General features: G+C 41.2%; 2 protein-coding genes across 8 annotated transcripts in view; one reads left to right on the forward strand and one right to left on the reverse strand.

Annotated features, from left to right (window-relative positions):
• The window catches only part of LOC140480721 (protein adenylyltransferase SelO-like), a 103,430-nt gene extending 85,070 nt beyond the window's left edge, over nucleotides 1-18,360 (reverse strand). For all 4 annotated transcript variants that reach the window (XM_072575992.1, XM_072575991.1, XM_072575990.1 and 1 more), the window contains exons 1-2: nucleotides 17,794-18,360; nucleotides 9,455-9,573 (exon numbers count right to left, since the gene is read on the reverse strand). In XM_072575992.1, coding sequence (XP_072432093.1) covers nucleotides 9,455-9,573; nucleotides 17,794-18,034 — 360 coding nt within the window. In that variant the 5' untranslated portion in view covers nucleotides 18,035-18,360. The remainder of the gene's footprint in view (nucleotides 1-9,454; nucleotides 9,574-17,793) is intronic.
• A 163-nt stretch (nucleotides 18,361-18,523) lies between these two features.
• pdss1 (prenyl (decaprenyl) diphosphate synthase, subunit 1) overlaps nucleotides 18,524-21,592 on the forward strand; it is a 53,309-nt gene continuing 50,240 nt past the window's right edge. The window contains exon 1 of one of the 4 annotated variants that reach the window (XM_072576001.1): nucleotides 18,524-18,744. In XM_072576001.1, coding sequence (XP_072432102.1) covers nucleotides 18,574-18,744 — 171 coding nt within the window. In that variant the 5' untranslated portion in view covers nucleotides 18,524-18,573. Of the gene's footprint in view, nucleotides 18,762-18,900; nucleotides 18,922-21,592 lie in introns of those variants that run through there. The other 3 variants (XM_072576000.1, XM_072576002.1, XM_072576003.1) reach the window with 3 other exon arrangements.

Raw genomic sequence — 21,592 nt, forward strand, 5'->3', positions numbered from 1 at the left:
TATCAATGTTTCAGGTGAGATAGAGAGGGAGGTAAAAGGGGTGGAGGAGTTGCATTACTGGTCAAAGAAGGTACCACAGTTGTGCTGAAGGAGGGCATTATGGAGGACTCAAGCAGTGAGGCAATATGGGCAGAGCTCAGAAATAGGAAGGGTGCAGTAACAATGTTAGGATGGTACTACCAGTCTCTCAACAGCAAATGTGACATAGAGGTACAAATATGTAGAGAAATTGTAAGTAGATGTAGGAGCAATACGGTGGTGGTGATAGGAGATTTTAGTTTTCCCAATATTGACTGGGATTCACATAGTGTTAGAAGTTTAGATGGAGCAGAATTTGTAAAGAGCATCCAGGAGGGTTTTCTATAGCAGTACGTAAGTAGTCCAACTCGGGAAGGGGCCATACTGGACCTGATGTTAGGAAATGAACTGGGTCAGGTGATTGAAGGTTCAGTGGGGGATTACTTTGGGAATAGTGATCACAATTCCATAAGTTTTAGAATAATCATGGACAAAGAAAAGAGTAGTCCTAAAGGAAGAATGCTAAATTGGGGGAAGGCCAACTACACCAAAATTCAGCAGGAGCTAGAGAATGTAGATTGGGAGCAGCTGTTTGAAGGGAAATCCATATTTGATATGTGGGAGGCTTTTTAAAGAGAGGTTGATTAGAGTTCAGGAGAGATATGTTCCTGTGAAAATGAGGGATAGAAATGGCAAGATTAGGGACCAATAGATGACAAGTGAAATTGTGAGACTAGCTAAGAGGAAAATGGATGCGTATATTAGGTCTAGGCAACTGAAGACCAACGAAGCTTTGGAAGAATATCAGAAATGTAGGACCAATCTGAAATGAAGAATTAAGACGGCTAAAAGGGGTCATGAAATATCCTTAACGAGCACTGTTAAGGAAAATCCCAAAGCCATATATAAGGAGCAAGAGGATAACTAGGGAAAGGGTTGGCCTACTCAAGGACAAAGGAAGAAAGATATGCATGGAGTCACAGAAAATGGGTGAGATTCTTAATGAGTACTTTGCATCAGTATTCACCGAGGTGGGGGACATGGCGGATGTTGAAGTTAGTGATAGATCTTTGATTACTCTAGGTCAAGTCAGCATAAGGAGGGAGGAAGTGTTGTGTATTCTAATAGGCATTAAAGTGCACAAGTCCCCAGGTCCAGATGTGATCTATCCCAAGTTACTGAGGGAAATGAGAGAAGAAATAGCTGGGACTTTAACAGATATCTTTGCAGTATCCTTGAAAAGAGGGGAGGTCCCAGAGGACTGGAGAATTGCTAATGTTGTCCCCCTTGTTTAAGAAGGGTAGCAGAAATAATCCAAGTAATTATAGACCTGTGAGCCTGATGTCAGTGGTAGGGAAGCTATTGGAGAAGATACTAAAACATAGGATATTATACCCATTTGGAAGAAAATGGGCTTATCTATGATAGGCACGATGGTTTTGTGCATGGAAGGGTATGTCTTACAAACCTACTCGAATTCCTTGAAGAAATGACAAAATTGATTGATGAGGGAAGGGATGCAAATGTCATATACATGGACTTTAGTAAGGTGTTTGATAAGGTTCCCCATAGTAGATTGATATGGAAGGTGAAGTCGCATGGGGTCCAGGGTGTTCTAGCTAGATGGATAGAGAACTGGTTGGACTATAGGAGACAGAGAAGTAGTGGGAGGGAGCTTCTCAAAATGAAGACCTGTGACAGTGGTGTCCCACTGGGATCTGTGCTGGGACCACTGTTGTTTGTGATAGACATAAAAGATTTGGAGGAAGGTGTAGGTTGCAAGTTTGCAGATGACACTAAGATTGGTGGAATAGCAGATAGTGAAGGGGACTCTCAGAGAATACAGCTGAATACAGATAGATTGGAGAGTTCGGCAGAGAAATGGCAGATGGAGTTCAATCCAGACAAATGCGAGGTGATGCATTTTGGAAGATGCAATTCCAGAGTTAACTATACAGTAAATGGAAAAGTCCTGGGGAACATTGATGTACAGAGAGATCTGGTGTTCAGGTCCATTGTTCCCTGAAGGTAGCAATGCAGATCAGTAGAGTGGTCACAAAGACATATGGCATGCTTTCCTCAATCAGACAGGTTTTTCAGTACAAGAGTTGGCAGGTCATGTTACAGGGTAAAAACAATGACTGCAAATGCTGGAAACCAGATTCTGGAGTAGAGAGGTGCTGGAAAAGCTCAGCAGTTCAGGCAGCATCCAAGGAGCAGTAAAATTGACGTTTCGGGCAAAAGCCCTTCATCAGGAATACAGGTAGAGAGCCTGAAGGGTGGAGAGATAAGTGAGAGGAGGGCGAGGGTGGGGAGAAAGTAGCATAGAGTACAATAGGTGAGTGGGGGAGAGGATGAAGGTGATAGGTCGGGGGGGGTGGGGGAGGGTGGAATGGATAGGTGGAAAAGAAGATAGACCGGTAGGACAAGTCAAGGGGACAGTGCTGAGCTGGAAGTTTGGAACTGGGGTGAGGTGGGGGAAGGGGAAACGAGGAAATTGTTGAAGTCCACATTGATGTCCTGGGGTTGAAGTTTTCTGAGGCAGAAGCTGAGGCGTTCTTCCTCCAGGCATCTGGTGGTGAGGGAGCGGCGGTGAAGGAGGCCCAGACCCTCCATGTCCTCGACAGAGTGGGAGGGGGAGTTGAAATATTGGGCAACAGGGCGGTGTGGTTGATTGGTGCAGGTGTCCCGGAGAAGTTCCCTAAAGCGCTCTGCTAGGGGTAATCCAGTCTCCCCAATGTGGAGGAGACTGCATCGGGAGCAACGGATACAATAAACGATATTGTTGGATGTGCAGGTAAAACTTTGATGGATGTGGAAGGCTCCTTTAGGGCCTTGGATGGAGGGGAGGGAGGAGGTGTGGGCACAGGTTTTGAATTCCTACAGTGGCAGGGGAAGGTGCCAGGATGGGAGGGTGGGCGTGGACCTGACCAGGTAGTCACGGAGGGAACGGTCTTTGTGGAAGGCGGAAAGGGGTGGGGAGGGAAATATATCCCCAGTGGTGGGGTCTGTTTGGAGGTGGCGGAAATGTCGGCGGATGATTTGGTTTATGCGAAGGTTGGTAGGGTGGAAGGTAAGCACCAGGGGCGTTCTGTCCTTGTTACGGTTGGAGGGGTGGGGTCTGAGGGCCCAGGACCTCCACGTCCTCAGCAGAGTGGGAGGGAGAGTTGAAATGTTGGGCCACAGGGCGGTGTGGTTGATTGGTGCGGGTGTCCTGGAAATGTTCCCTAAAGCGCTCTGCTAGGAGGTGTCCAGTCCCCCAATGTAGAGGAGACCACATCAGGAGCAATGGATACAATAAATGATATTGGTGGATGTGCAGGTAAAACTTTGATGGATGTGGAAGACTCCTTTAGGGCCTTGGATGGAGGTGAGGGAGGAGATGTGGGCGCAGAATTTGCAATTCCTGCGGTGGCAGGGGAAGGTGCCAGGATGGGAGGGTGGGTTGTAGGGGGTTGTTACATTTATATAAGTCTTTGGTTTGGCCACGTTTGCAATACTGCGTACAGTTCTCTTCGCCACATTACCAAAAGAATGTGGATGCTTTGGAAAGGGTGCAAAGGAGGTTCGCTAGGATGTTGCCTGATATGGAGGGTGCTAGCTTTGAGGAGTGGTTGAGTAGATTAGGATTATTTTCATTTGAAAGGAGGAGGCTGAAGGGGGACCTGATTGAGGTCTACAAAATCATGAGAGGTGTAGACAGGGTGGACAGCAAGAAACGTTTTCCCCAGAGTGCACGACTCAATTACTAGGGGTCATGAGTTCAAAGTCAGAGGGGAAAAGTTTAAGGGAGATATACATGGAAAGTTCTTCACACTGAGAGTGGTGGGTGCCTGGAATACATTGCCAGTGGAGGTGGTAGGGGTGGGAACGATAGCATCATTTAAGATGTATCTAGACAGATACATGAATGGGAAGGGAGCAAAGGGATACAGATCCATAGAAATTAGGCAGCAGATAGCAGATTTAGATAGAGGATATAGATCGGTGCAGGCTTGGAGGACCAAAGGGCCTGTTCCTGTGCTGTAATGTTCTTTGTTCATGAGAACAGACTCCATAGACTTATGTGTAATTGTGTATATAAGTTTATGTGAGTTATCAAATTTGGTGTGTTTAACATGCTAGCAGAAAAAGATGCCACAGACAGCTAGAGAAAAAAAATTCCTTTGATGGGAGTTTCCAGAGAAAGTGGCACACTTTCAAATTAGAGTGAAACCAACAACAGGTAATATCAGGAAAGCATTTTATTGCAAAATGTTGAGATTAATTGAAAATATAAAATGAAGATGAGCTAATTAAGTTAAGATACAGTTCACTCATTATCTAAATTGAATGATGGAACAGGTTCAAGGGCCTGAAACACTGCAACATTTTACATTATGAAAATGCAATGTCGTTCTTTTGAAAACTGATAACAGTGACAACGAAAATAACTTAATAATAGACATGTTGAATAATTACTTTGCATCAGAAGCAGCTGTCTGGTGAATGTTAATTTATTTAAGTCTTCAGTTTAATAATCTAATAAATTGAGGCATGGAAGGGCATCATCGTCCTGTACAGAGCAAATCATGCTTCATCTGGGAACCACAAGATTGCTGCCCCTGTCCTGGAAATGTTCAGGCAGTGTCAACAGCTAGGGCTGATCAAAGTTTTAGAGCATGACCAACAATCAGCATCAATTGTGTTGGATCTGCAGGACTGAAAGACTTATGGTTAGCACATTATAAAGGTGGTCACTCCACAACTTAGCAGGTAGAGAGGAGATGGGTGTTAAAAAGGCACTCATGGAAGATCAGGCAGGCAAGTGTCCCCATGAATCCGTCTTGCTTTCTGACCAGTATTTAGTTGAGAATGGTAGGTTGTGCACAGCCAAATCCATGACAGTGAGGCTGGGCCAGCTGTGGGCAGAAGGAAGACTAGGAAATGAGGGTTTGATATTTAGCAGGAGAGAGAACAGCATTTCTGTGGTGTCAGAAGTAAATACAGGATAACATATGCCTTCCTGGTGCCAGGGACAAGGATTTTATTGGTGGCTACAACAAACTCTGAGGGAGAAGGGCAAACAATTAGAGGTTGCAGTCCAAATCAGTACCATCAATATAGATTAAAGATCCTACAGACAAATTTTAGTGAGCTAGGAAATAAACTAGCAAGCCAGATCTCAAAGGCAATAATCTCTCAAATTATTCTTGATGTTAGGTGTTATTAAGCATAGAAATTAGGACAGATCAGATGAAAGCATGATGGTTAGATAATGCAGGAGAGAGGTCTTTAGTTTCTTAAGATATTTGGAACCCATTCTAGGGCAGTTGAGACCTACATGGGTAAGACAGGTTCTACATTAGCACAGGTGGGATCAATATCTTTGCAAGGCATTTTGCTAGTGCCACAGTGAAGGGTTTAAACAAATTTAGATTGGGTGGGGAAGCAAGATTTAAGATTAGCAAGGGAACAGCAAGATGCATGAAGGACTAGAAAAGATAGCCCTGTATTAAGAAAACATGAGATTTTAATGAGGAGAATGTAAGAGAAAATGTAGTAATCTCGAAACAAAGTTTATTCTGTATAAACGTGAATGTGTGGAATTTGGTAAATAAGGTTAATGAGCAGCATAAAAACATAAAGGGCGTGATTTTCCTCTACCTGAGGTGGTGAGAATAAATGTGATGGTTTGATTGGACGAGAGTTGAAAAATCAGATTCTCACCATCAAGTGAATCTGATTCCTTAAATTATCAGACACAGATGATGGAAGCTTATTTGCATGTATTTGCATCTCATTAATTACACAATTTGGGAGTACTGTATTAATCTTCCCTTTGCATTTAGATTATCCCTGATTTGAGAAACTCAGGCAGGGGAAGTGGTGATGTATTGCATGTCACTAAGCTAGCAATCTCATTCCTGATGAAGGGCTTTTGCCTGAAACGTCGATTTTCCTGCTCTTCGGATGCTGCCTGGCCTGCTGTGCTTTTCCAGCACCAATCGAATCTGGACTCTGATTTCCAGCATCTGCAGTCCTCACTCTTGCCTAGCAATCCAGAACACCAGACATAGGCTCAAATCACACTATGGCAGGTCATGAAATGTAAATTCAATTGAAAAAAAATCTCAGGAGTGACTGAGAAACAGTTTCTGGGTCACAGTCAATTGAATTAGAGACAGACAGAGACAGAAGCTCACTCCATATAGAAAAGAATAGTTTAGCTGGACTGCTGAAAAGGCATACTACACAATCAGAACACAGGAAGAAATTCTAGAAATCAGTAGGTACAGCCAAGTGTTGGGGTTAGGGCTCAAGAAAAATTTCGGGAAATGTGGGAGCTCAGAAGAGGCCATGTGCCACGAGTGGAAAAATACAATTATGAGTGAGGGTGAAGAAAACCCACAAGCATTATTTGCTTTTTGCAACTGATCAAAATTTGAGCTCAGGCAAAAATCTTAGGGCAGTACTGGTTTGGTGAAATCTGCTGATTGTGAACATACTGGAGTTGTGTCTGCAAGAACAGGAGTGCAGTTTTTGAAACCCAGGGGAACACACACCCATATAAAGGAGCAGCCTTTGAGAAGATTTCAAGGCAAAGTCATCAAAGATGAACAACTGGAATCCATTATGAAGTTTTCATGAGATTTGTGACCAACAGTGTCAGTAATGTTTGCTAAGAAATCTGTGGGACCTGTCTTGATCACATTTACCATTTGATGTATTTGGCCATACTGTGTTACCTATATTTGCCTCATCTAAGTTTGGGAATGTTACAATCCAAGTTATATCTATCTTCATAGACAAACCATGTTTATCAATAATCTTTGCAGGTTTGTTTAGGTTTTAATTGAAATGAAGTACTCATTCTTTGTTGACTAAAGAAACCTGGCTGAATTGTTTCTAATGCTAAGCCAGACAGATACGAAGACCTACGTAATTAACCAGAATGAATCAGATCCAAGTTCTGTTATTCTGCCACATGCAGTCATGAATGTCTGTGGACAATTAAATAACTCAATCGAGGAGGACCAAAAGAACTGCAAGTGTTAGAAATCAGAAATAAAAATAGAAATTGCTGCTCAGCATGTCTGGTAGCAACTGTGGAGAGAAATCAGAGCTAATGTTTCAGGTCAAATGAGCCTTCCTCAGAACAGGTCTGAGCAATTTTTATTTTGGTTACAATCGAGGAGGCTGCACAAACATCTACTTTGTGAATGATGGGAGAGCTTGCTACATCAATGTAAAAGCTAAGGTTAAAGCATTTGACACAACTTTCAGCCAAAAGTGCTGAGTGGATGATCAGGTCAGCCACTTCCGGAGGACCCCAGCATCACAGTTGCCAGAGTTCAAAAAATTTGAATCACTTCACTTCATATGAAGAAACAATTGAAAGCACTAGATGCTGCCAAAGTATAGGCTCTGACAATAGTATTGAAGATTGGAGTTCCAGAACTTGTCATGCCCCTAGTGATGCAGTTACAGTACCGCTACTTTGGCATCCACCTGACAATGTCAAAAATTGCCCAGTTATGCCTTTACACAAAGCAGAACAAATGCAACAATTACTGTCCATTCTTCAGCATCAGTAAAATGATGGAAAGGGTCACCAACAGTGCTATCAAACAACATTTGTTAATAATAATCTGCTCAGTGACACTCAGTTTCATTTTGCCAAACTGTTCCTGAACTCATTATAGCTTTCATTCAAACATGAACAAAACAGCAGAATTCCAAAACTGAGGTTAGACTGCCCTTGACTTAAAGACTACATTTGACCACATGTTGCATCAAGGAGCCCTAGCAAAACTGGAATTATTGTTGACTGGAGTCACACCTTGATGTTTGTGACTTCTAGAGGTCAATCATCTCAGCTCCAGCACATCAGTATAGGAGATCCAAAAGGTAGAATCTTAAGCCCAACCATCTTCACCTGTTTCATCAATGATCTTTCCTCCATCACAAGGTCAGAAATAGGGATGCCCACTGATGAGTGCACAATGTTCAGCACTGTTCTTGACTCCTTAGATACTGAAGTCGTCCGTATTCAAATGGAGCAAAACCTAAACAATATGCAAGCTTGGACTGACAAGTAGAAAGTGACAGTTGTGCCATATAAATGCCAGTCAATAACTGTCTCCAACAAGCGAGAATCTAACCATCTTCTCTTGACATTCAATAGCATTACCATTGATAAACCCACCACTATCAAATTTTTGGGATACTATTGACAAAACCTGACAGTATTAGCCATATAGATACTATGGCTACAAGAATAGGTCGGAGGTTAGGAATCCTGTAGCAAATAATTCAGCTCCTGACTCCCAAATCTGTTCACAACCTACAAGGTCTTAATCACAAGTGATGGAATATTGCCCATTTGTCTGGATTGCTGCAGCTCCAACAACACAAGAAGCTTGATGCCATCCAGGAAAATCTGACCCACTTGATTAACACCACATGCACAAACATTAATTCCCAAAAAACACAGTGACAACAGTGAGTACCACTTCCAAGATGTACTGCAGAAATTCACCAAGACTCCATTAGACGCACCTTCCAAACAGACAGCACCTAGGAAGATAAGGGGTAGCAGGTATAAGGGAATACCACTATTGAAAGCTTCCCCTCTATGTGCCTATGGTGGAACATGTTTAATTAAGGCATTTAGGAGGGCATTAGATGATTACTTAAATAGAAATAAAGTTCAGAATTGTGAGGAAAAGGCAAGAGATTAGTACTAAATTCAAATGCTCAGAGATCCAGTGCAATTCTGTGATTCCAAGATTCCAAACCATACACCATCCCAACATGGAACTATATCATATAAAAGCAAAATACTGAGATGCTGGAAATCTGAAGCAAAGCCAAAGAATGTTGGAGAAACTCAGCAGGTCTGGCATCATTTGTGAAGAAAGAAACAGCATTAATATTTCTTTCTTCAGAACTTACTGGTAGATGAACTGTATCATTTTACTGTGACTGAGTCAAACTCCTGAAACTCCCTCCCTAACAGTGAAGTGGGCGAAGCTACACCAAATGGACTGTCGCAGTTCAACAAGACAGCTCAAGCACAATTAAGGATGCAAATAAAGGATGGCTGGCCAATGATGCCTACATGGCCTGAATGTATCATTTTTAAAAATCACCAAACTGATTGGATTTGTTCTTTTTTTGTAACTAGTTGAGAAGTGATACTAAAAAAGAATTGATGCACTCCTCTAATGTCAGTTCTAAGAAGACAAATACATAAAAATAGGAATTAAAAAGAGTATTTGCAAAATAATGATTTAAATTTACATCCATGCTAAGTTTATAGAAGATACAACTTAAACCTCCAGTTTTATTCAATATACAGGCAACATTAATGTAATTAATTAATTAATTAATAATTTATTTAAATGACACATTGTTTCAACATAGAGACACTTATTGAAAACCATGTGCTAACCTTTGAAACTGCTACCAGCTTAACTGCTGACGTGAAAGGCTCTGGTTGAACTGCTGAAAAAATACAATCCCTCACTTGACGTACATAATTTTCTTTAATAGGATCAAGTGGAAAAGAATCTATAAAAAAACAAAGATATATTATTCATAATTAATATCAAAATTCCAATCAAATTTATTTGTGATCAACAACTCTGTGCCTTTCTCCAAAGTAAATAATTTGGCAAAAGTGAGGACTGCAGATGCTGGGAACCAGAGTCTAGATTAGAGTGGTGCTGGAAAAGCACAGCAGGTCAGGCAGCATCTGAGGAGCAGGAAAATCGACATTTTGGGCAAAAGCCCTTCATCATTCCTGATGAAGGGCTTTTGCCCAAAACGTCGATTTTCCTGCTCCTCAGATACTGCCTGACCTGCTGTGCTTTTCCAGCACCATTCTAATCTAGACTCTGGTTCCCAGCATCTGCAGTCCTCACTTTTGCTTAGTTGATTTTAACCTTACTGCGAATCCTCCAAAGTAAGTAATTCGCCTAATGGCTTCCCCACCCACACGAAATAACTCTGAAACCCTCACCTCTTCTCCAAATACTGCTTTTCACATTCTAGCCCACCCACTGATTGAGGGGGAGAAAGATGAATAAAGGAGAAAGTAAAAGGAGGGAAGAGGTGAGTGGAGAGAAAGGGGGAAGGAAAATGAGTACATGAGATTGTGTACATGAGATTGAAAAAGAGAAAGGATGCAAGGAAACATAGTTTAAAAAAAGAACGGGTAGAAAGAAAACAGACAGAGGAGAAGTAATGGGGAAAGAGGGGAAGAGAGAGAGGGAAAAGGGAGGAAAGCAAAGAGGAGGAAACACAGAGGAAACTAAGATAGAGGAATCAACTGAACAATATGAAAATTGCCAAGGTACATCTTGTTCAAAAAAATCCAAGAAATATTCATTACAGTCAATTAGAGCTCAATTAGTCTACTCTCAATCAACAGCAACTGATGGAAGATTTTGGCAACAGTGCTATAAAGCATCACCTACTCAGCAATAACCTGTTCACTGATGCTCAATTTGGGCTTCTCCAGCATGACTTAGTTCCAGACTTCATTACATCTTTGCCTCTCTGTAATGAGTGTGCACACTATAATCCTCTGGGACCATGGCAGAAGTCACATGACACCAGGTTATAATCCACAAGGTTTATTTGAAACCATGAGTTTTCGGAGCTTTCAGTGTGACTGTACCTGACAAAGATGCAGCACTCCAAAAGCTCGTGATTTCAAATTAATCTGTTGGACTATAACATGGTTTTGTGTGACTTCTGACTTTGTCCACCCCAGTCCAATATCGGCTCTGGAACTAAAGCAAATTTCAGTTTCATCTGGTGCAAACCATAAGATACAAGAGCAGAATTAGGTCATTCAGCCCATTATGTGTGCTCCATCATTTGATCATGGCTGATACAGTTCTCAACCCCATTCTCCCTGTAACCCTCAATCCCCTTACTTATCAAGAACCTACATATCTCTATCTTAAATACAATGACTTGGCCTCCACAGCCCTCTGTCGGCAAAGAGTTCCACAGATTAACCATTGTAAGGCTGAATAAAATCCTTCTCATCACAGTTCTAAAGGACCATCCCTGCACTCCAGGGCTGTGCCCTACAAATCCTAATCTCTCCCACTAGTGAACATATCTTCTCCACATTCCCTCTATCTAGCCTCTCAGTATTCTGTAAATTTCAGTCAGATCTTCCCTCATCCTTCTCAACTCTATTGACTACAGACACAGAGTCTTCAAACCCCTCTCCATATGACTCCCCGTGGGCGGCACGGTGGCACAGTGGTTAGCACTGCTGCCTCACAGCGCCGGAGACCCGGGTTCAATTCCTGCCTCAGGCGACTGACTGTGTGGAGTTTGCACGTTCTCCCCGTGTCTGCGTGGGTTTGCTCCGGTTTCCTCCCACACTCCAAAAAATGTGCCGGTCAGGTGAATTGGCTAAGCTAAATTGCCCGTAATGTTAGGTAGGGGTAGATGTAGATGTAGGGGTATGGGTGGGTTACGCTTCGGCGGGGCGGTGTGGACTTGTTGGGCCGAAGGGCCTGTTTCCACACTGTAAGTAATCTAATCTAATCTATGACAAGCCTTTCATCCCTGTGATTATTCTTGAAAACCTCCTCTGGACCCCCTCCAATACCCGCACATCCTTCTTTGGAAATAGGGCTAAATATTGCTCACAATATTCCAAATGCGGTCTGACAGAGCTTTATGCAGTCTCAGCAGCACATCTCTGCTCTTCTATTCTAGCCCTCTTGAATTTTTAATTAATTTAATCTAATTTCTAATTTTAATTTTAGATGTTATTGTCACATGTACTCAAGTACAGAAGTGCAGTGAAAAGTGTATAAGGTCGCCAGACATGTTGCTATCTTAGGTCCCAAGTTACTTAGGTACAAAAAAAAATTGTACCTAAGTTTTTTTGTACCCAAGTAGAAAGAGAAATGAGGGTTAGAAAGTTAAGCATTACTTCATCAAATAATAGAAAAATAAAGAAATGGATAATAGTTTATATTGAAGTCTTTCATAGTTTAACTTAGGAAAATAAAGGAATAAGTCAAAGGTTCAACAGTCTTTGATAAGTCCTCCACTTATCTCACTCTGCTGTATATTCTAAACACTGCCACAGATACCCAAATGAATGTTAATATTGTATTCACCTTCCTATCTGCCAAGTAAACCTGCATGTTAATTTTAAGGGAATCCTGAACTAGGGCTCCTAAGTCTCTTTGTGCTTCAAATTTCCAAAGCTTTTCCCTATTTAGAAAATAGTGTGTGTCTTTATTCTTTATATGTGACAATCAATCAATCAATCAATCAAAAGTGCATAATTTCACATTTATCCAGTTATGTTCAGAATACAGCCAAAAGAACTAAATTCCAGAGGTAAAGTTGATAACTGCTAATCAAAGCGGCATTTTACTGCATTCAAGGAAGCCTTGCAAAATTGGTCAATGGAAGTTGGGTGCAAATTACCAACTACTTGGACCTGCATCTGACATAAAAGAAGATGGTTGTGGTTCTTAGAAGTCAGTCTTCGAACATCACTGAGCTAAGATAGTGCCCTACCCCCAATCATCTTTAGCTGCTTCAGCAATAACCTTCATTCCAACACAGTGGGATTATTTGCAGATGATTGCCATAAAGCATCTGCAATTCCTCAGATACTGAAACAGTCAGTACCTGCACGCAGCAAAAACTGGACAATGTACATAGAGATGTACAGCAAGGAAACAGAACCGTCCATGCTGACCAGATATCCCAACTCAATCTAGTCCCACCTGCCAGCACCCGGTCCATCTCCCTCCAAACCCTTCCTATTCATACACCCATCCAAATGCCTCTTAAATGTTGCAATTGTACCAGCCTCCACCACATCTTCTGGCAGCTCATTCCATACACGTACCACCTTTTGCGTGAAAAAGTTGCCCCTTAGGTGTCTTTTATATCTTTCCCCTCTCACCCTAAACCTATGCCCTCTAGTTCTGGACTCCCTGACCACAGGGAAAAGACTTTGTCTATTTATCCTATCCATGCCCCTCATAATTTTTAAACCTCTATAAGGTCACCTCCGACGCTCCAGGGAAAACAGCCCCAGCCTGTTCAGCCTCTCCCAGTAGCTCAAATCCTGCAACCCTGGCAACATCCTTGTAAATGTTTTCTGAACCCTTACAAGTTTCGCAACATCTTTCCGATAGGAAGGAGACCAGAATTGCATGCAACATTCCAACAGTGGCCTAACCAATGTCCTATACAGCCGCAACATGACCTCCCAACTCCTGTACTCAATACTCTGACCAATAAACAAAAGCATACAAAATGTCTTCTTCTCTATCCTATCTACCTGTGACTCCACTTTCAAGGAGCTATGAACCTGCACTCCAAGGTCTCTTTGTTCAGCAACACTCCCTAGGACCCGACCATTAAGTGTATAATTCCTGCTAAGATTTGCTTTCCAAAAATGCAGTTTATCTGAGTTAAACTCCATCTGCCACTTCTCAGCCCATTGGCCCACCTGGTCAAGATCCTGTTGCAATTGGAGGTAACCCTCTTCACTGTCCACTACACCTCCAATTTTGGTGTCATCTGCAAACTTACTAACTGTGCCTCTTATGCTCGCATCCAAATCATTTATGTAAATGACAAAAAGTAGAGGACCCAGCACCGATCCTTGTGGCACTCCACTGGTCACAGGCCTCCAGTCTGAAAAATAACCCTCCACCACCTTTGAGCCAGTTCTGTATCCCAATGGCTAGTTCTCCCTGTATTCCATGAGATCTAACCTTGCTAATCAGTCTCCCATGGGGAACCTTGTCGAACACCTTCCTGAAGTCCATATAGATCACATCTACTGCTCTGCCCTCATCAATCTTCTTTGTTACTTCTTCAAAAAACTCAATCAAGTTTGTTCAGGTGGAGACTGATAGCAGCAAATGATATTTGCGCCACACAAGTGCCAAGAGATGACCATCTCCAACAGGATACAATCTAAACATTTCCTCCTGATGTTCAGCAGCAATGCCATTGACATCCCAAGGATAAATTTACTGGAACAGCTACATAATGGTGACTGTAAGTGCCAGTCAGACACTGGGAATTTTGAAGTAACTCAGCTCCCGACTCTCCAAAGTCACTGCACCAACCAAAAGGCACAAGTCATTAATATGATAAAAAAAATTCTCCACATGCCACAATGAACAATATAAAGCAGTTTGGACATCATTCAGGAGAACCTCTCTTCTCACTTAGGAGAGTGATGCAAAATTGGTGTCAATTTATTAGTGATTCAATAACAAGAAAAAGTATCTTTCTCTTGACACCTTAGCACAATTCCTCATGATTTAAAAAAAGTCATAATCTTCATTATTTTAAAGAAATTGCCCTAGTATTTCAAGTTCTTTCTCTTTCATAACAAATGCTTCTCAACCTTAGTTTCAATCTGTAGTACGTACTAGAATGCTCACCGTGACTTTAATTACCTTTCTATAACAGACGACCAAAACTACACGTACTAGTGCCACTGTAACTCACCAAATTCAGTACAAATTTATTGTATAAATTATATTCAAGGTCCAATTTAAACAACCTAACTGCTGTTAACCTTTATACCCCAAATTGCTTTATAGGTCTTGCAATGGCATTTACAAGGAAGCAAGTTGCTTTATTTATTCCAGTCTGGCACCCTTCCATTAACTGATTTTGTTTTGGCATAACTAATCAATATTTAAACATATTTAACAGTACTACTAGTGTTGTGGTCATACAAGTGATTCTTGAACTTCCACATAGATGGCCACCCACAAACACTGACATATTCCCACACACACAGGAACAGGATTAGCAACTCAGCCCTTTCAGACTTCTCCACCATTCAATAAGAACATGGCTGCTTTGTGGCATAATTCCATATGGCTTACCCTGAGCCCATACACCTTAACACCCTCGGTTAATAAAAACTTCGCCATCTCAGATTAAAATTTATCAGTTGAATTAACATTGTTCCTCAAATGGCAGTCAGAGTTCCAAACCTCCACTACTCTTTGCATGTTGAAGTGCTTTCCAACATACTCCTGAATGACCAGGCCCTAATTCTTAAACTATGTCCCCTAGTTCTCGAATCTTCAACCAATGAAAATAATTTATCTTTATCTACCCTGTATTTCTGTTAATATCCTGAAACTTCAATTTGATCACATTTTAACCTTCTAAATTCTCGAGAATAAAAGCCTAATTTGTCTAATATCGCCTGTAATGGACTAGGCCAGACCACTCAAAACATTCTTAAGCAGAATGAACTAACTGCAATTTGTAACTAACTGCAATAAGTGTACAGTGAACATTACCCAGAGTAAGATAGCTAGGTTGACTAGCAGACTTTAAAACAGTCAAAAAATGTATTCACAATATTACTCAATGAAACACAAAGAACAAAATAAAGAACCCCGATGAAACTCAAGCTCTCCCACTAGACTTCATTATGCTGTTCCGAATACACACAACAATCCTAATAAGGAAACTCCCTTTAAAACCCAGAATAAATGGAACACATGCTTACAGGTTGAAGTTGAAGGACAGAAAAGAGAGAGAGCGAGCCAAGGAACAGCTTTTAGAAGAAAAGGGACTAGCTTTGTGACACGCCTCATAACTCAACTCCTTAAGTTCAACTACCATCATTGTAAAGCTGTGTTTAACTTCACCCAGGACACAAACATCCTTGCTAAGGTGTGTTGGCCAGATCTACTCGCAGTACTTTGACTAAAGTCTAACTAGGGTTTTGTATAACACACCTCCTAGTTTAAAGCTTAGGAAATAATACATTGTATTTTGTGTCCAGGTGTCCCTTAGCATTTTTCTATTTGTTTTATTTTTTAATGTTTTCACATGCAGAAGTGTTTAATAAAACCACAGTAGTTTTTTCTATTCATTAATTCACATTAATTTAGTCAACAACTGAATCTAGGTATCTGTGTTCACTTCTCATGGACAGAATCTATGTGCAATTTGCTTACTATTATCGGTACTGGTAATAGAACATAAGAGCAAGGAGCAGGAATTAGCCATATGGTTCTTCACCTTGCTCCTTCATCCAAAAAAATCAATGCTTATCAATTCCATTTTCCCACTCTCATCAATCTCAACTATTGTTCAAAAATATATTTATCTTAGTCTTGGGTGTATTCAATGATTCATCTTCCACAAATTTCCAGATGCAAAATTCCAAAGATGAACAATTCCTCTTTGCCTGTCTTAAAATGGAAGATTCCTTATTATAGAGTCATATAACACAAAAACAGACCATTTGGTCCAACCAGTCCATACCGAACATAATCCCAAAACTAAACTAGTCCCACCTGCCTGCTCCTGGCCCATATCCCTCCAAACGTTTCCTAGTCATGTATCTATCCAAATGTATTTTAAACGTTGTAACTGTACCCACATCCTCAGAAAGTTCATTACACATGCAAACCACCCTTTGTGTAAAGCATTTGCCTCTCGTCTTTTTTTAAATCTCTCTCCTCTCACCTTAAAAATGCAGTCCTACTCTTGAAATCCCACATCCTAGGGAAAAGATAACCACCATTAACTCTATCTATACCACTCACTATTTTATAAACTCATATCAGGTCGCCTCTCAACCTCCTATACTTCAGTGAAAAAAATCCCAGCCTATCCAGTCTTTCTTTATAACTCAAACCTTCCATACTTGGCAAATTCTCAGGTAAATTGCTTCTGAAGCCTCTCCAGTTTGACAATATCCTTCTGATAACTAGGCACCCAGAAGTGGATACAGTATTCAAGATCCTTTTGTAATCTTAATAAACCTTCTTCACTGTCTATTATGCCACCAATTTTGGTGTTGTCTGCAAACTTACTAACCATGTCTTCTACACTCTCATCCAAATCATTTACAAAAACGACAAAACAAATTCATGTCGATATTTTGAAGGTTATTGTATTTGGATGCTTCCTGGTTCCAGACTCCTCCTCAAGGGGAAACATCTTCAAATCATTTCCTTGTCAAACTCCCTCAGAATCTTACATGCTTCAATTAGATCACTTTTAATTCTTCAAAACCATTGTATTGTCACAAACTGCCCAACCATTCTTCATACAACAACTCCTTAATTCCACGAATGAACTCTCTCCAATACTGTACATCCCTCCCAAAATAAGGTGATTAAAACTACATTCTAGATATGTGTAATTAATGCCTTGTACAGTGTAGGAAGACATCCTTATTACATCCAATCGTTGCAATAAAGATCAACATATTTGCCTTCATGTGCATGCATGCTAACCTTTTCGTGATTCATTTCCAAGGACAGCCAGATACCTCTGTATCACACAGCATTTTGTAGTCTATTTCAATATTTTGCTTTCTTATTCTTCTGACCAGTAGATAACCTTACATTCTCCAGAAATCAATAGACAAGACCATAAGGCACAGGAGCTGTGTCATCTTTCAAATTACAAAGTATGCTGTAGATACAACAGCTGTTCACAGCTTTAATAGTTTCAGAAATCAATTCCATGTTATTTTATTTGTGAATTTCATCATACTCTGTCATTTACAGTTCAAAGTACTGCATGGAGCAATAGGTTCACAATGAAAAGAGCAGCTTTTGTCCGAGCCAGAGAAATGACGCACCATTGATATTAAGGCCTTCAGAATCACAACGATTTCAAAAAACGTTAAAGCATCTACCTTCATGGTATTGTCAACTGCTGGACTTTGAAAAGCCAGTAAATAATCTACCTACGTCACTGCTTGTACTACATGCAAGATGATTTTACCTATTAACTTTTGGGATGTTAAATTCCAGCGATCCAAGGAAACCCTTTTGCTGTTAATCTCGCTATAATTCAAATTATCACTGTTGGCAAAATGGTTGGAATCAACTGAATCACATTCTGAAACAGAAAAAACTTCAAGTTCTGTACTTTTCCCCCGACAGAAAATCCCAACAGTTGATTCCCAAATCAATCCCAAAATTATTATCTTTGTATAACGTTTGAGTTCCACGCTCGCAACCATAGTGCTTTTCTTTCATCTGTTTCATTTTAACAAGGATCCAACACGTACTGACTCTTGCGTTTTATGCAAAATACGAAGCATATTTCAGTTGGGATATGGGCGTAACTCTTTTGGAAGGCAATTGAACAAACTGTATAAATTACGATGATTAATATTTACAGATGAGCCAACTCAATTGATATTTTGATTCAGTAGAAAAGCAGAAATCAACGCCAGTTCTTCGCCCACAGGCTCTTCAAAGGGGGAAAAAAGTCGAATTACAAATAAAGAATTTTTCAAAAAAGACTGCTTCAAAATATCCCAACCAATTTCCCACTAGAGAATAATTTCCGGGTCAAACTGCATCACCCTCTGTGATGTGTAAAATTAATCAGTTTTTAATTACCATTATTATTTTACTAGTAGGTTTCCGTTCGGGCTGTTCTAAAACTGACACACATTGTTTTCAAATGAAAAAATATTCATGGTACAATTTGTTCAGGCAGGCATTCCCAAGCCCCTTCGCCGGGGACGGGACAGGATGGGAGAAACCGGTAAAAATGGCGCTGTGTTTGAGCCGTTGGTGCGCGTGGAATAAGCAAAGCGGGTTCGTGAGCTGCCTGTTCAACGGTCGCCGGGACTATGAGATCCCCTCAGCTAGCCTTTTGCTGGCTCGCAGCGTCTGTCAACGGCATGGTCTGTTGAAGGCAAGGAAGGAGCCGAAGGACAAGGTGCGAGGCCCGAGGGGGTGAGAAGAAGGTCACCCTGCCCAGCGTTAACCAGTTGTCAAAACTCCTTAGTATAACCTTGGCAGAAATGCTTATCGGGATGTGGGCGCGTTTCTATTCGGCGTAGAATCGTAATTGTCGTTACAATGTAACTCATTCGGTCTGTCATTATCTATACAGGTACTGTACTACTACAACAGCAATAGCTCAGCTAGTTCCCGGCCCCTTCCCCTGGAATACTGTAGACCTATTTCCCTTTTCAAAACCCCGATTGAACCTACGAACACCCTGCTCTCTGGCAGGGCATTACAGATCCTAACTACTCGCTGAACTAAGGATTTAAAATCCCTCCTGTCCCGTGGGATTTTCCCGTTCGTTCAAGTTCAATGGGTTTATTTATAATGCTTTAGCAATGGGAACAGTTTCTACTTCACTATTTAGATCCTTCATGACTTTCTCTGAAATCTCCTCTTCACCTTCTCTCAAGAGAACACATCTCCAATCTATACGTGTAAATCTATGCTTCGTTGGGTCAAAGTGAATGCCTCAGATTTTGTGTGATCCCAGTATTAAAATTTGGGGTGTTTGAAAAGCACTAATCAGAGAGGAAGATGTGGAAAAGAAGGCATTTTAGTGTTGATGGAGTCATAGACTCATACAGCATGGAAACAGACCCGTTGGTCCAACTTGTCCATGCTAACCAGCTATACTAAATTAATCTAGTCTTGCCAGCATTTGGCCTGTATTGCTGTCAATCCTTCCTATTCGTACACTTGTCCAGATGTCTTTGAACTGTACACACCACCACCACTTCCTCTAGCTGCTCATTCCATATGCGTACCATCCTCTGTGCAAAACAAGTTCCCTTTCAGGTCCTTTTTCAATATTTTTCCTCTCATCTTAAACCTATACCCTGTAGTTTTGGGCATTCCTACCCTAGGATTTTTCACCCTGCCCATGCATCTAGTAGTTTTATAAATCTCTATAAAGTTACCCTTCTGATGCTTCAAGGAAAAAGCATCCATGTATTCCGCCTATCCCTGTAGCTCAACCCCTCCAGTCCTGGCAATGTCCTTTATAAATCTTTTCTGCAACCTCTCCAGTTTAACAACGTCCTTCCTATAGAAGAGCAATGAGAATTTTACAGTGTTTTAAACGTGGCTTCACCATTGGCCTGTGCAACCACAACATGACATCCCAACTCCTATATACTGTGTTCTGACTTATGAAAGCAAGCGTGCCAAATGCTTTCTTCGCCATCCTGTCTGTGATTCCACTTTCAAGGAACTATGCACCTGCACCTTTAGGTCTTTTTGTTTGGCAATACTCCCCAGGGGCCTACCATTAACTGTTTAAGTCTTGCTCTGATTTGCCTTACCAAAATGCAACATCTTACATGTATCTAAATTAAACTCTATCTGCCATTCTTCTACTCTTTTAAGCAAAAAGTCAAGCCCCACCCCTGTCAGACAATCTTGGGCTAAGAATAGCACTGGGTTAAGCCCAGAGTAAAACATAATTTGCCCATTTTAAAAAAAAGTTAAAGTTTTCTTGGTTTTTATTGAACCAAAACGAAATTCCAGTGACTCTCTGAAAAAAAGACAAACAACTAAAACAAACAAAAAATGGCTTTTCTCAATTCTGCTTGCACCAACAAATCTTGGCGTAGGGACAATAAGCGGTCAAAATGTGGAATAAATATTTCTTGATAAAATAACAATACCCATGGCTCTTCCAGGGGTTCAAAAATTGAAACAGAGAAAATTAGACAACCCTGTTTTTGGGGCACTAACCCAAATACATACCCAACTCAAAGCAAAATAGAACTCATCTGCTACTCCTCAGTCCATTGGCCCATCTGATCAAGGTCCTGTTGTATTGAGATAATGAGTTGATGAAAGGAGTGTTTCTTCCAAAAAGCTGAACAGCTGACCAATTCTGCTTTTTTTTTCTCTCAACAATCAGAATTCAGTGGAGCTGACATGCACTAACAAAAAGGTAGGGGTTTAAGGGGCCTTGCAGCTGGTGTTCCACAATAGCCATTGGTGCCTCAGGGTCATGGAACATAGAAGTGTGAAGCACAGGAGTGGGCTGTTTAGCTCACAATGTTGTGCTGAACACGAGACCAAATTAAACTAATCCCTTCTGTCTGTCCTTTGTCTATATCCCTCCATTCCTTGCATTTCATGTGCTTATCCAAGAGTCCCTTAAATGCCCCAGTCATATCTGCCTTCACCAAAACCACTGGCAGCATGAACCAGACTCCTACCACTCTCTGTTTTTTTAAAAAAAACTTACCCCTTACATCTCCCTTGGATGTATGCCCTTTTAGAATTAAACACTTCAACTCTGGGGGAAAAGATTCTGACCATCAACCCTATCTATGCATCTCATAATTTTATAGACTTCTATAAAGTCTTCCCTCAGCCCTGACATTTCAGAGAAAACAACCTGAGTTCCTCTAGTCTCTCCTTATAGCTCATGCCCTCTAATAAAGAACAAAGAAAATATACAGCCCAGGAACAGGCCCTTCGTCTGTCTGAGCTGGAGCCGATGCAAATCTACTGTCTAAACCCGTCGCCCAATTCCTAAGCAACGAGACTGGTTGGGATATCTGGTTGGCATGGAGGGGTTGGACCGAAGAGTCTGTTTCCATGCTGTACATCTCTATGACTCTATCTGTACCCCTCTGCTCCTCACCTACTCATGCATTTGTCCAGATGCATCTTAAATGAATCTACCATGCCTGCCTCTACCACCTCTGCTGACAATGTACTCCAGAGACCCACCGCCCTCTGTGTAAACTATTTACCGTGTGTATCCCCCTTAAACTTTCACCTCTCACCTTGAA

This window comes from Chiloscyllium punctatum, chromosome 8 (assembly GCF_047496795.1).
Source record: "Chiloscyllium punctatum isolate Juve2018m chromosome 8, sChiPun1.3, whole genome shotgun sequence".
NCBI lineage: Eukaryota > Metazoa > Chordata > Chondrichthyes > Orectolobiformes > Hemiscylliidae > Chiloscyllium > Chiloscyllium punctatum.